Below are 12,974 nucleotides of genomic sequence, written 5' to 3' on the forward strand. Positions count from 1 at the left end.
TGCGGGTCTGTATTGCCCGATCACAATATACATGAAACTGCGGGTGCTGGGATTGTGGATAACGAGAGCCACCTGTATCTCTTTGTGTATTGTCAGTGTTTAGTACTTGCTTTTTAACAGCTGTGTATTGGGACTGTATTTTCTTTCAGTAACTGTTCAGTACTTCTAGGAATTTAAGAATTGCCTCTGCATGGATAGTTATAGGTGAACCTTGCCACTTGCAGATAGAACATGACACTCAACCTTGGCATACACAAAAAAAGTGGTTATCAAAGGATTAGTTTCACATATCCGTGGGTTTCAGGGTGGCTAGAAATGACCTCCAAGGTCATTTCTGGTCACCATTTTGAGGAGAGGAGCCATTTTTTGACTCATTGTTCAAAACAAAAAAATACCATGATTTTTCACACACACGCACACACCCCAAATTTGGGACTTTGTGCGGGGGGGTTCATTGCTGGACACCCAGAGCATGGTAGGGTACTTTTGGAGCACTTCTTAGGGCATTTTCTACCGTTTTCGGAGCCTCTGGGAACCCAATCCCCCTGAGATTCATTGACTTGCTATCTGCAGTTCTGTTGTCCGCTCTTGCAGAGGAGAACAGGACCCCTGCCAGTGTTCTCTCTCTCTCTCTCTTTTTCATCTGTGTGCAGAATAAGTTTTGTTCTGGGTGACAGTATGAAGGCATTGTCTGTGCACATGCATTCAGAGTGGGGCCTTCCTGATTTAACCTGAGTGGGATCTATAATTAACTGAGCGGACATTTTAAAAAGCGTGTGAGTTCACATGCACGCCTTAGAGGGAACACTGACCCCTGCAGATAACAGGGTTCACCTGTACTTTTCTGTCATTTCTGAGAATTTATTTTGTAATTTGACATAACTGCTTTGTGTTGTGTGTCTTCAGTACATCGACAGAAGTATCTCTAAGACAGCATTATGCTCCCATGGTCAGTAATCAGTAATAATCATAGCAAATTATTGATGCCCTTTCCCCCCTTCAGTGTTCAAGGTTTCTGCTCTCATGTCAAGTTATATTAATACTACTTCATATCATAAGAAAATCACATCTGAAATTTTGTTCATTGTGCAGTGGTAGAATTTTTTAAAAATCAAATTAGTTGAAGAAGTTCATCACTTCAGCCTCTTGCTTCAGTGTTGCATGGAGGAGGACTCGTTTATTTTGAATAATTGTATGCAAATCTACAAATCTCTTAATTTTGGTCAGCGACCAGCATGAGATTAAAACAAATGTAGAAGAGAAGACAATCAAACTTCTTCTACAAACAATAAAACCAAATAAATTTTTAAAAGTCCTCCTGAACATAGATCAAGGTACTGAAATCGTATGAAGTTATAACACTTGATAGGCAGTGGCTGCAAGTTTATTCTCTTTCCTGGAAAATAGCCCAGAAAGAAGACAGTAGTTAGTGATTAGTCTTTTAGTGGTATTCAGAAACAGCCCAATCTCTGTCTGCTGCTGCTTTAGTTGTTGCAGTTGTACTAGCAGGTGCTTCTCCCATCAGCGTCTGCTCGGTTTTGTTCGCTGCCTGAGGTGAATGGCAACAAACTGCCCTGCACCTTCTTGCTGGCCCCACCCATACTTCTTCTACTGGCCCAGGTGCCATCCACCACTCTTCTTCCCCCGCTCCCTGCAGTGGCAACCACAGCTTGCCTCTGGCAATGCTGGCTGGCCTCTCCTCTGCTGCACTAACATCAGCTCCTGCTCCTGTGTCTTCATTGCTGTGTTGCTGAAGAGGAGTTGCTGGCTCTGTCTCCCCACCAAGCATTAAACCTGTCAGCTTTGTCTCCAAACAAGTTTGGTGCTGGAGGGAAGAGACAGGTGAGAAGGAGAGAGCTAGTGTTACCACAGCAAAGGAAAAGCCAGGCAGCACTTCTGGAGTCTGGAGATATGCTCCACGCTGCCTCACACTTTGTAAACAACCAGCTGTGGCAGGATGGCCCAGCACCTGAGCTTGCCATGGGTGGGTGGGGGGGCGGGGAGAGCAGCAGGGAGCACCTGGGATGGCAAAGAAGGCAGGGGGTGGGGCCAACAAGGGTGCAGGTGTGACTGGGAAGAAAAGGTGGCAACAGGGAGGTGCACCCCAATCAGGGAGTGGGACACTTGCTCCTAGGACTGTTGCTTCAACTGACTCATGGTGTGTGTGGGGGGGGGGGTCTACCATGTCAGCTAAAGTGGCATCCACCAGTAGGCATCTGCCATGGAGCTATGCTGCTCTGCTCATGTATTTTTAAAAGCCCTCTCTGTCCTAAATAGGAGTGGGTAGTATTGGTCACTCCCTGAGTTCTGTCATTTAGGAGTTGCAGGAAGGGATGGGGCCTGTTCTGTTCAAATAACAGCCAGTCATCCCCCTTGAGCTACCTGGAAACTATGGAAGGGCCAGAACATCACCATTGTTTGCTGCTGCTATTTTATATTTTCTTGACTTTTCTTTTTCATTCCATCTGGGGCTTTATTCTCTTTACATCTCACTAGTATATTTTGGCCAAGTGCAGATGAGTAAATCATAGTTTAACATGACATTAATCATGGTTTAATGGCATGAACCTCAGAGTTGTGCGCTCGTCCCTCTTCTTGCATGAATGGAGCTATTTCTGTTCTTGATTTAAAACAAACCAGTTTGTTGTGGCATATGAACCTGGTAAATTGTGCTGTGTTCAAATCAAATCACCGTTTATGAACCAGCCAGAATATCAAACTGGTATATGATTGTAAGCAGTGATAAATTGTGATTGGTTTCAAAATCACAAACAGAAGCAGCCAATTTCTTTCCTCTTATTTATGCTATTCTTATTTCTTTTGCTTTTCTCTGTAAAAATTTCAGCATTCTGTTTTTATGTAACTACGCACAAAAATCAATTGTAATATCCAGTGTTTTGTAACAGTGACTTTTTGGTGATACAGTCTAATCTACTTTATGTCAATATTAGGTTGCAAGCCTTTGGTAGGAACATGTCTTTCTGAATTTTGTTCTTCATGCTTTGTTTATGATAATCACTGTTCTGCTGCTACTAAAAGTGAGGGGCTCACATCTGCTGGTGATGCCCACAGACCACACAGTTGCACACAACTATTTATTTTATTTTATTTTATTTTCTTATTTATTTCTTTTACCCTTTCCCTACAGATTGGAGGCATATAACCCTTTCCCTACACACTATGTTTCTGCTTTAAAATGGCCCCACAAGAAACAGATCCCCCTATATATTTTCTCCCAAGAAAGGGAAAAAAAGTTTTGAATGGTAAATGACTTGAGGAGAAAAGATATTGCCAAAACTGCCCTGGAGTGATTGGCTAGGCGCTCCAGCTATGCTTTTGGGCTAAAGTGGGGGAAATTAGCTTGGATTTGGGGTGCAGTTCTGACACAGTATCAATTTAGCAGTTCTGGTGTATTGGAAAGAATGAGGAAATATAGGTACAATTTTATTAAGGGTAAGAATGGGGAGTTACAGAAGGCAAAAAGAGAGTTTGGTTAGGTAATTCAATAATTTGGCTAGTGTTCTGAATGAGAGTCTTGCAATAATTTGGCTAAAGTCCTGAATAAGAGCCTACTTAGAGGCTTGCAATAAAAATTGTCTGGAAAGTTGGTAAGGAAGCACGGAAAAGTGGCAAGATAATTTAGGGAGAGGCGAGAGCTTAGTATTAACTAGCCTTCCTGGGCGTGTTGATTGCACGATGGCCGGGTAAAGGTGCCTCCTTAAGGGTAAGGCATAGGATGAAGTGGGGATGAAGAGCAAGGGGCAGCAGCCACAGCTTGCAGCGTGTGAGAGTCAATAGGATTGCAGGATCCAAACAGAGTCTGGGCTTCTCTACAGCTCTGAGCCATGTGGCTCATGTATGGCTAATAGATGGCCAAATGTGCCCTAAGGAAACAATTGATTCAATCAGGTGGCCATTCCACCCTGTAGGACAAGGAGTTTCTTTGCATAACAAAAGTGTCTATTGCTAGATGGTCACTTTAGATGGGTCCTTCTGGACAAAAGGTGAGAGCAAACTATGCAAATGTGGCTGTGTGAGGATAATAAGGCAATGTTTGCTTACAATCTCAAGACTGCTGTCTCCAGGTACAAAGATCCATGTATTTTATTTGTTTATGCGCTTCCTCCCTTATCTGCACTGGTCGATTCATCAGCTTTAATGGGGTGAGAAACAACCATTTCTGTGTTACTTCTGAGGTGCATTCTGCCAGTTATCTCTGAGTGGGAGTGTCTCCTCCCTTAGCAATTGGCTTTTGATGGGGATGGTTGCATCCAGTTCTGTTTTGCAGACTCTTCAACCTGAAGGCATGCTGCCATTCTCAGTTTGTGCTTAATGACCACCCCGTGCCAACCCATGAGTTGAGAGGTTCCCATAGAGATCCCATAGTCCCATGTTATTAGTACATCAGAAGGAGGTTGTGCTTTATGCGCTACCCCAAACATGGTTCTTTGGCAACAAAGAGTTATGCAGCACCCCAACACACTGATGCTCCAAGGTTACAGCCTTCTGGAGTTTGTTCTCGTTAACAAAAATGGGAGGAAATGTACATGCAACTGCATATAATGCATGGGTTTGGGTTGAAGTATTTAAGGAGAATAAAATCTATAGCATGTTGTAAAGAGTTTCAGAAGGATCTCTCAAAAATGGGTGAATGGACAAAACAATGACAGATATTCAGTTGTTAAAAGTGAGGATTTCATGGGTGATTGGAAGAAGAGCATCTGAGTGTAGTCATAATTCTGGTTCAGACAATAATCTAAACTAGTTTATCACAAATTTAGATGATCACAAGTGAGCCGTGACAAACCTCAGGCTCATGTACTACTTCTCTTCCTGCATACAACAGGAGAATGCAAGCTTTGCAGTTGTGGTTGTGCATGAATTTGGTTTCCTAGAATTAGGAAAACTGCATTTTCCTGAATTTGTACATACCAAACTGAAAGCAAAAACCTTCTTTCCTTCTGCACAGAAGAGAGGGGAGAGGCAGTAAGTGAGTCCAGTGGCTCATTTGCGATAATCTTCTAAGCCATAGTTTAGATGATCATCTTAATGCAGTCATAGTCTGCAGTTCTAATAGTCCCTCCACCAACCAAGGTAGATAGGCTTAATTGCCTGCACTTTCATGTGATCTGAAAATCATTAATATGATTGCATCACACAATTGTGTTGGTAGGGCTTACCAGTGAAAGCAGACTACTTCTTTTTCTTCTTTTTTGCATTATTTTGTCTATTCTATGATTTTATTAAAGACTACTTCTCTTTTTATAGCTTCTCAACCACAGGCTGTGCACAGCCATTTGGAGAAGCAATCTGGTGCTGGAATCCTCTGCCACAACTGTGGAAATCCATGCAAAGGAGAAGTGCTAAGAGTGCAGAAGAAATATTTTCATATCAAGTGTTTTGTTTGCAAAGGTACATATTTGTGTTTATAATTTGTGTGACAAATGCATGAATAAACAGTGGCTAAAAGGAGGGCTTTTCCACCTTCTCTGATACACTTCTGTTCACAAAGGACCAGAGCTTCCCTGAAACAAATACGGAGCAAAGGTTTACACAAGGGAAAACAAACAGTAAATAAACAAAGTATATGGGCCAAACTAGGCCTGATGAGGAATTCAGTGATTAGGATCTCCCCCCCCCCTTTTTTTTTAAACTGGCTGCTTTGAAAAGCAGGGAAGTGACAAGAAGGTTTTCAACTGTTTTCTGCTTTCTCCAGGAGCTTTCCCAGACAGTGGGCTTTATTGCAAGCCATTACAGTGAGTTCGGGGCATATCGGATACTCAATGCAAAATGGATTTTTTTACCCCGAACATAAATTGGGCTAGGCTACAGTATGCAGGAAAAATCTCAAATCATGTATGGATTTGATATGTTGTATGGACTTTGGGGTAAATCTGTTCATGAATGCACCCGCTCCATTCCAGTGGAGATGCAAGCTAAAAGCCCCACCTGGGAATGCTCCAGGAAATCTAACTCTGACTGCCTCCTCAGATTTAGGGTCACCACATTTTCATTGACCTTGCTTCTGTGTCATCGGCCTGATGCACAGAAAGTTGTTAGGTGACACTTTTCCTACTACTTAACTCCTTGCCAAGAAAAGCTTCAGCTTCATCAGGGTTTTGAGACAGAAGTAGGAGCCCCCCAAAGGAGGCAGTCCTAAATATGAAAAAAGTTATGTGTAACTTACACCTTCATATGGCATTGTTAAAATAGGTTAGTCCTGATAAAGATGATATTTTACCAATAATATCTTTTTACAATGCTGAACGTGAACTTGGTTCTCATGGTCCAATACAGCTACTTGTTTTTGGTCTGTTAATCAAAAGTGGCATTGAAAATAAGCATACTATTTAAATGCCTTGTTGTTTCCTGTGTTGTACTTTAATATGGCAAATTGATTCTGTAACATATATCTTAAACCAGGGTGTTTGTGGGTTGGTTGTTTTTTTAATTTCTTTCATTTAAACATTTTTAAAAATTAAAAAATATAACTTTAAAAAGGAATTTAAATAAAAGATCCTTATCACAACTTTGGACAACAACCTTATATTTGATAAATCAAATCTAAACATTATTATTTTTTTAATAAGCAGTTTTGTTAACCATATTTTGGTCATCCCTTTTTAAATGATCTTGGGCTAGTAATCATTCTTAAAGCTTAGGTTGCTTCTACTTCCAGCTCCCCACATCTAAGAGGCTGGGAAGCAAGTTTTGAGGGAAAAGTGGGAGAAGAAAGAGGCAACTATATGTAGGGAACATTAAATAATCATCCAGGCTCAGCACTATGCCACTCTCAAATTTGAATATCCTTCAAGCTGTCTGTTTTTAAGGGGCAAAGTTTTGGCATTTGGCTTGCTTTAAAACTGCAGTCACTATCACTGCATTATGATTTTCTTTTACTTTAAAAAATACTTAATTTTGAAATGTGTGCAGCTCATGACGGAGAGAGTATTTCTGCATGTTTGCTTCATGTATGTCTTTCCACGTGCATAAGGAGAAGGAGGTGCTTGTGTAAAGGGAACATGCAGCCTGAGTCTATCTTCAGATAGCCTTCAGACTGTTTCTTTTAAAAGCAGTGACACTGTACTCGTGTGTAGCCTCTCAATAGCACACCCTGAAATCCTTCCTCTGCACTGAGGCACTCAGAAGACTCATGTGCATGCTGTCCATGGTAACAGCGGTTGTCTGCGGTGGGCAGATTATTTCCATGATGGAGAGCCTGGGGTGTCCCAGCATTCTGATTATGGATAGAATCTGTCCATGGTTTCAGCATTTGTCTCTGCAGACAAACACTGTATGCATGGTTAGCGGGCATGCTGGGCTTCATTGCATACTTTCAGGATGTTATATGCAAGTACAGCATCCCTATTTTTTATTATGTCTAAAGTGGGCTCATATTTACGTTGAATGCCATCCCATTGATTTCAATAGCATTAAAAGCAGACTGCTTGATTAATATGCCAGTTTGAGGGTGGCATAATGCTCAAGCTGAAAGAAGTTGCATAACATAAGAGATAGTTAATATTGCAACATTACAAATGTATGTCTGTAGGGGGAAATGTTAAAATACAGAGCGGGGGGGAGAGAGAGCGTAGTTTGTGGCGATCTTGTAATGTAATCCAGTGTTATCCCTGGATTAACGTAATTCTGAGGTTACAACTACATTTCAGATGGGAGCTATTGCTAATAGATAGTTGCTTACAACAGCTTTCTAAAATATTTTTTTAAAGAGTTGTCACCTCCTTATTCTTTAATGGAATGTACTTTAGCCAGCCTTTCAGACAAAAATCAGGGTGCTTAAATAGTACTGAAACATCCTACATTGGAAGCCTACCTCACCCCAATCACTTTCACCTCAAAGGATCACAGAATGTATGCATTCTGTAATACAGAATTAAGTTAGAGTGTCTATCCTTCCAGTACCCAAAAGAATATGGGTTGTTAATATTTGTTAATAATGCAATTCAAATAAATAGGACATTCTGTATTATGCTACTGCCCAGCATACAATGGCATTCAAACAGGAATCAGCAGTGGTGATTGTACCTCAGAGATTTTCTGTCTCTATGGGATGTGAATAGGGCTGGGGGAGTAATCCATCACAATGGCAGCCTGAAAAATTAGATATCCCAAACAACCACTTATGTGGCCTTATTATTGAATTAGCCCTGCCTGGTAAGCTCATGTTTGGGACCAGCACTTGAATCAGGAGTCTCAAGGGCAGAGCCTTCTGATGTGCAACATCAGCTACTGAGATTAGCAGGCAGTATGAAACCTCTGGATTGCCATGTTATACCTGCCAAGAGCCTGGTCTTCTGTCCTTGTCTGGTCAACAGTTCCTTCTGACTGCTGCGTTTCAGGCATGTGTTCAGGCTCAGCCTCCTAGTTTCAGAAATGGGCTCCAGCAACCCTATTATGACATACCCCCATCTTGATTCAGGCTTCAGTTCAGATTTTGGTCATCCACAGCCCCAGTCTGGCCATGACACACGGCCTGATTGACTGGTTACAACAAATGTCCTTGGCCCCATCCCTTTCTTGGGCAATCCAGCATTGTTTTCTACAGATATACAGACAATGGCCTTGCTGGGATTCAGGTTTTCACCAGCCCTAGTGCCTGCATAATCATCACTCCAATAAGGCTTTAGGAATAGGCTCCTGGTGGCACTGCTCCCCACATCCCTTTGATCTGAATAATGGCAACAGTCAGACCTCAGCTGATTATACCGTGCATCTGTTCTCATCTTTCCTAATCTCTCATGGACAGGAATGTTTGTCAGCAGCTGATGTTGAATGTTTTGTGCTAGGATTGGGCTTTGCAGCTACTAGGAAATAATGGTTGACTATGAAATCCAGACACAATTGTGGTCCCCTGTTCTTACTCTTCAACCATTGACTTCATTCCTTTGCCTGCAGTTTTTGTTTGGTTTTCCTGAACTTTCCTGAACTCAGTTTGCTGATATGTTCCTTTCCAAGAACTCTATACTCCATTGCTCAGGGTGTGACAGTTTTAAGATTCCATGTGTCTCCAGATCATTTTTAGTTATCCCATGGCAACGGGAGAATGTGGTATAGAAGCCTGGTAGTGATCAGCAGTCATTTACTGAACTGGAGACATATGGTTCATATTTACATGGCTATGTTTAGATAATGATTGAGAGGAAGGCGTACATGGTGATAAATAGAGAGTGCAAGCCAGAAGACCACAACTGAAGTGAAGTGCTGTGGTTTACCCAAGGATGTGGCAAAGTGGGGTGGTACTGGCATAAACCACTGCCTCTTCACAGTAATTATAGGTATTACGTCTTGCTTGCATTGTACACATGGAATGTAGGCTGCCATATCAATGCTAATAGATATGCTTTATCAAATGTAGGCTGCCATATCAGTGCCAATAGATATGCTTTATCATTTGGATATGCAATGATAGCTATTTGTTCTCTTCCACTGTCAGTTCTGAGTGCATAAATTCCCTGGATTTCTTCAGGTGCCTGGGTAGCTCTTCAGTTTCTGAAGTCCCCAAATTAACCTTTTCCAAGTGGTTTTGCAGCCCTTAATTGCTGACATGAACCCAAAATATGTGGGTTTAATTGAAAAGGAATTATGTTCTGGATAATTAGAGCCAATAGGCTGATCCTGGCAGGTTGGAAGTAGCATCTCAAACTATTACCTCATGCTTGGCACAAAAGGCAAATGTAGGACTCAACTAGACACTATCTGGGAAATCTGTGAGCAGGATCTCCTATCATTTTTTCTCTTCTTTCTTTTTTTAACCTTCAAAGCTACAATCAAATCAAGTGCTCTGATTTGATTGTAGAGGGAGTGTAATCTTCTGATTATCCCTATCTAAATTTCTCTCGCTCTTCCCAACTATTAGCCTTGTGGCAGGAAGAAAATGTGTGTTTTCCCCTTTATTTAACAGTTTTTGAATGTGGATATTAACTTGCAAAAATAAACAAACTTATTTCCCCCCTCATAATTGCTAATTTTTATGTATATCATTTTGCATACTTGGGCCATTTAAAAATGAAAATATAGTGAATAAGTTTCAAAAGAAAATAATTAATAGTGATGCTTATTTGTAAAATAAGTTCTGACATCTTAATGGAAAGTGCTATCATCCTATCATAAAGGAGGTGATAGAATTTATACCTAATTTAGAGGGCAAACTAGGAGCTGTTTGTGCAAGACTTTCAGTCTGCTGTAACAGCAGTTTTTGCCAGTCTGTGCTGACTTTCAGCTGTGCAGTTATGATCAAAACTGATCATGGGACTTTTGACAACATGTGCTGAACTGGGTTCAGATGCTTTTCAGAAATGATAATCCTCTAGAATGACCATGTCCTGAAGCCTTGTTACCAGTGTAACTTAGGGCTTCCTTACTACCAAGGCCATGATTACTTGAAATGGTAAACCAAACCCATGTTTAACTGAAGGCACTGACCTTTCTTTGGGCGTGATCCAGCCCTTCCACTCCTTCAAGAAAGAGGCAAGGGTGCGCAGGTGTGACTCAGCACGTACCAGTCACAGCCAAGTAGGGGGAAGGGGGCCATGCATGCTGGGATGCAGTTTGTACTGCACTCCACCTTGCTATGCCTCATCCTGATGGAAGAGAGGAATTTGAGAGAAGATTGAGTAGAGCCACTATTTATTGGGTAGAACTGGGTTTAGTGAGCAATCAGTGCACAGCACATCTAACAGTGGATACAGTGATTGAAAGAGTTGGCCTATTTAGATAATACATCTTTTGGCCCCACCTCCTTATGCACTTGTGTGTATCTATCTGTATGATAGGAGATCACTTTGTGACTCTGAGCTCTGGCCCATAAGTATATGCCATAATGTATTTTGTCTTTTACATACCATAGGGCTGTCCTGAAAATAGTTTTGATTCCAAACATGTGGGGAATATAATCTTTGCTGCATCTCTATCTACTGCTAATCTTGGAAAGTGGCTAGTCTTATATGCTGGAGTGAGGCATTCCTTTAAGATGGAAGTAGGCACTAAAAAAGCCCCCCAATGTCATCCTCACATCCATCTATGTCTAGATGGATAGTCTAGATGCAATGTCTAAAGAAGCTTACTATGTGATGTCACATCCCTCTGATTTTCGTTGCCAGTGGCAGCCAGTGAGGTGGAGCAGAGGAGCTTGCGGCACACTAGTGATGCACTTTGTGTGAGTTTTACGAGATGATCCAGGAAGCAGGGAGAGGAGGAGACACGAGTATCCCAGTTTGGGCAACAGCCTTGTGAATGCTGTAACATCTCATGCTGCACTTGGTTATGCAGGACCTAGGCCCTGTAGGGCTTTATAAGCAAGCATTAGTGCCTTGTGGTGATCTTGTAGGTTATAGAAGCACACGAGCCCTTCTTACTACTTCAAAAAAACCAAGCGTGCCTCTCCCTCTTGTCCCCACTTGCTCTAGCCAAGGGAAATTCCAACTGGGCTCCCCTAGTCTTGCTTTCTTTCAGGTTAAGGGTAACTCTAACGAGAGTGCAGTTGAAGGATATTAATCCCAACTAGAACTTGCCTTTCTTGCAAGTGGGCAGAATGTTTTCTCACCAGGTCATCGCTCTCACTAGGGTGGCTTTTCAACCCACCTCTCCATCCTTGGCACTAAAGAAAGACATGCAGTTGACACAGAGTTACAAAGAGCAACCAAAGAGCCCTAGCCTTCTTTAACCCATGATTGTTTAGTCTTAATAAAGTATATAATAGGCATCCATCAGCATTCTCTACCAAGGGACCTGCTTATCCCCAACAGCACAATAAATCGGGCAGGGCAAGGGTGCTTAGGTGTTGGCACAGCTGTCCCAGGGTTTCACTTGTTCTGGAACACTTATAGTGTTACTTGCATGCTCTGTGCTCATGGAGATTCAGCATACTGGGCATGCCTGCCATCACTGGTGGCATTTGCATTGAGCTATTGACAGCTGCAGACGGAGTTCTGATGAGATGCTGGTTGCTGACCCGAGGAGACAGCTGCTCATATGAGCACTCTCCTTCAGTGAATAGCATAACAGAGTTCCAGCACATGCAAGTACAGGGGTTCCGTCCAGAGGATGGAGCTGTAGCTCAGTGGCAGAGCATTTGCTTTCTATGCAGAAGATCCCAAGTTCAATCCCTGGCATCTCCAGGTAGGGCTGGGCAGAAAGACACCTGCCTGAAACCCTGCAGAGCTACTGCCAGTCAGTGTAGACAATACTGAGCTCGATGGACCAGTGATCTAACTCGATATAAGGTAGCTTCATATGTTAATCACCTTCTTTTTTAAAAAAAAATTCAGAACTTGGGAATTTTTACAGAAAAGGGTTATGATCTGTGAATTCACAGCTCTCACGTTGCACTGTGCATGCAAGTAGACCGTGTGTATATGCAGTTTCTTTAGCACGGCTGCCGGCATATCATTGGAACAACTGACCCAGGTTGAGAAAATGATAAGTTTTAAGACTAACTATTCTGTAGTAACAGAAACAAAAACGAAGCTACATGTGAGTTGGTAACAGGCCATGGGTTGTGTTTCAGATCAGCTCTTGCTGGTCTATAAATAAGTTTGCTAAAAACTACTGTGTGTAATCTGAGAGAGCCTGCATAAGAACATAGCGTAAAGTGGGGCTGTTTTGGATTACACAGGGAGGAGCCATTTGTAGGAAATGAGCCAATGGATGATGAAAGCTTAAAACAAAGTCAAATGGTGGAGTCTTTTACATTCCGCTGTCAGTTTACCAGCCAGGAATAGGCACAACAGACATTGTCTTTAAACAATAGCAACTGCATGGCATATGCTGTATCTGCAAACTGTAAAGCCCCTTTTGGCCTTTCAGATACTAAGGCTTTGTACTATGGAAAATGAGCACACGGGGAAAAATTAGCTGTGCACAGAAAGTTCCATTTAAATAGTTCAGTGATTTTTGCATCCAATTTAGCCAAATTAGGTTCCTCTTAATAGTAAAGTGAATGGACCCATGTCAAC

General features: G+C 41.9%; 1 protein-coding gene and 1 non-coding gene across 3 annotated transcripts in view; both read left to right on the forward strand.

The window, feature by feature from the left end:
* ABLIM2 (actin binding LIM protein family member 2) overlaps positions 1-12,974 on the forward strand; it is a 71,224-nt gene that overhangs the window by 12,691 nt on the left and 45,559 nt on the right. For both annotated transcript variants that reach the window (XR_008308154.1, XM_053253785.1), the window contains exon 2: positions 5,269-5,412. Coding sequence is in view for 1 of the 2 variants with exons in the window: in XM_053253785.1 (XP_053109760.1) it covers positions 5,269-5,412 (144 nt within the window). In the remaining variant the exon portion in view is untranslated. The remainder of the gene's footprint in view (positions 1-5,268; positions 5,413-12,974) is intronic.
* TRNAR-UCU (transfer RNA arginine (anticodon UCU)) lies at positions 12,066-12,137 on the forward strand. The gene has a single exon. It is a non-coding gene; the product is annotated as a tRNA-Arg (tRNA).

This window comes from Hemicordylus capensis, chromosome 5 (assembly GCF_027244095.1).
Source record: "Hemicordylus capensis ecotype Gifberg chromosome 5, rHemCap1.1.pri, whole genome shotgun sequence".
Lineage (NCBI taxonomy): Eukaryota > Metazoa > Chordata > Lepidosauria > Squamata > Cordylidae > Hemicordylus > Hemicordylus capensis.